Raw genomic sequence first — 2,079 nt, forward strand, 5'->3', positions numbered from 1 at the left:
ACTCATCGTAAAGCTACTAAGACTTATTCCACAATCTCATATTTTTGGGAATTTTTCATGGCTATTACTTGGAATTGCCAAGGCCTAGGGCAGCCAAACACTCAAAAGTATCTAATTGATCTTCTTAACAAGCACAATCCCGATATCCTGTGCCTCATGGAGACCAAACAACAAAATTGTAATATGCACAGGCTCCTAAAATTGTGTAATGTTCATAACTATTGGTTGGTTTCTCCAAGAGGACAAGCAGGAGGTATGGATCTAATTTGGAAGCATAATCTAAAAGTTGTCATAGATAGTCACCATCATAACCAAATAAATGCTTTGATAACAAATAGTAGCACTCAGAGGCTCTTTATGATAACAACTTTCTATGGAAGTCCTTACCCATATGAAAAACAATTATCATGGGAAAATCCGATGAAACTAGCTGAGAAAGTAAACATTCCTTGGTTGGTTATGGGTGACTTAAATGTAGTTCTAAGAAAGGAGGAGAAAAAAGGTTCAAGACCTTTTAATAGATAAGAAGCAAACATATTCAACACTATAACAGCTGACATGAATCTTCAGGATTTGGGTTTTAATGGCTACCCATATACTTGGAGCAATAAAAGAGAGGATAACACAGAAGTTGAAGAAAGACTTGACAAGGGACTAAGCAATGAAAAATGGATTGATCTATTCCCAAAATCAACAATCCATCGTCTCATTGCTAAGGGCTCTGATCATGGTCCCGTAATCTTAAAAACGATCCCAAGTTGGAAAGATGGAGCCTACCCTTTTAAGTACTTTGGAGGATGGATGGAACACCAACTTGCAAAGATATAATTAGGGACTCTTGGAAACAAAACCAACATGGTTCTGCTAGTTTCTCCTTTGCTTCTAACCTCAAAAATGTTAAATTCTCTCTTAACAGATGGAACAGAACAACTTTTGGTAAAATCCAACATAATATAGCTAAAACAAAAAGAGACATTGACTTTGTGGCTAATAATCCCAACAGATGCCATACAACCATTATGAGAATGGAAAATTCTCTCCACAAATGGCAAAGCATAGAGGAAAATTACTTGAAAACAAAGAGTAGAAACAATGTGATAAATCTTGGTGACAGCAATACCTCTTTTTTCCATGATGCTGCTAGAACAAGATATAGGAGGAACATAATTGATACTCTCCAAGATTCCAATGGTAGCTGGTTGACTGATAAAGATTTCATATCAAACTGTCTTACCAATCATTTCAAAAGTATAGCCACATCAACTACTCCTCAGATGGACTTGAAAATCTTAAACCTTATTCCTCAATCCATATCTCCTAGAGACAGTACTCTTTTTCTAGAAGCCCCTAATGCTGCTGAAATCAAGACTTGATATGGAAGGTAACAAAGCCCCAGGACCAAATGGGTTCCCTCCAAATTTCTTCCACAGTAATTGGGAAATAATTGGTGAGGATCTCATTAAGTTAGTCCAATTTCTTTTTGAAACTGGTTACATGCTAAAGGAAATGAACTCAACTTTTGTTTCTCTAATACCCAAAGTGCAATTCCCCTCTTCCCCTGGATATTTCAGGCTCATATCCTTATGTAATACCACTTACAAGCTAATCTCCTAAATTCTTTCTCAGAGAATGAAGCCCTTTCTAAGCAAAATTATCTCTCCATACCAATCTGCCTTCATTCCTAGAAGGCAGATAAATGACAACACCATGGTGGCTCATGAAATTATTCATAATATGAGAAATAGAAGAGATAAACAAGAATGATGGGTCTAAATATAGATACGCCAAAAGCCTATGATAGAGTAGAATGGCCTTTTCTTCTAGCCATTCTCAAACAGATGGGTTTCTCTGAGAAGTGGTGCTCTAGAATTAACCAATGTATATCCACTACCAGCTTAGCCATTCTTCTAAATGGTGTCCCATGTGAATTTTTCGATCCAACTAGAGGACTGAGACAAGGGAATCCCCCATCCCCTTATCTTTTCATCCTATGTATGGAATACTTTTCTAGAATGTTAATGCAAGCTGAAAGAGATGGCAAAATCCATGGCATCAAGATTGTCAAAAAGACTCCTTCTA

At 36.9% G+C, this 2,079-nt stretch overlaps 1 protein-coding gene across 1 annotated transcript; it reads left to right on the plus strand.

Moving 5' to 3' along the window:
• Positions 1-558: 558 nt before the first annotated feature.
• LOC113360554 lies at positions 559-1,373 on the plus strand. Its single transcript, XM_026604056.1, has 2 exons — positions 559-785; positions 917-1,373. Exons 1-2 carry the CDS (start codon positions 559-561, stop codon positions 1,371-1,373), a joined length of 684 nt encoding a protein of 227 aa, XP_026459841.1.
• Positions 1,374-2,079: the final 706 nt, after the last annotated feature.

This window comes from Papaver somniferum, chromosome 3 (assembly GCF_003573695.1).
Source record: "Papaver somniferum cultivar HN1 chromosome 3, ASM357369v1, whole genome shotgun sequence".
NCBI lineage: Eukaryota > Viridiplantae > Streptophyta > Magnoliopsida > Ranunculales > Papaveraceae > Papaver > Papaver somniferum.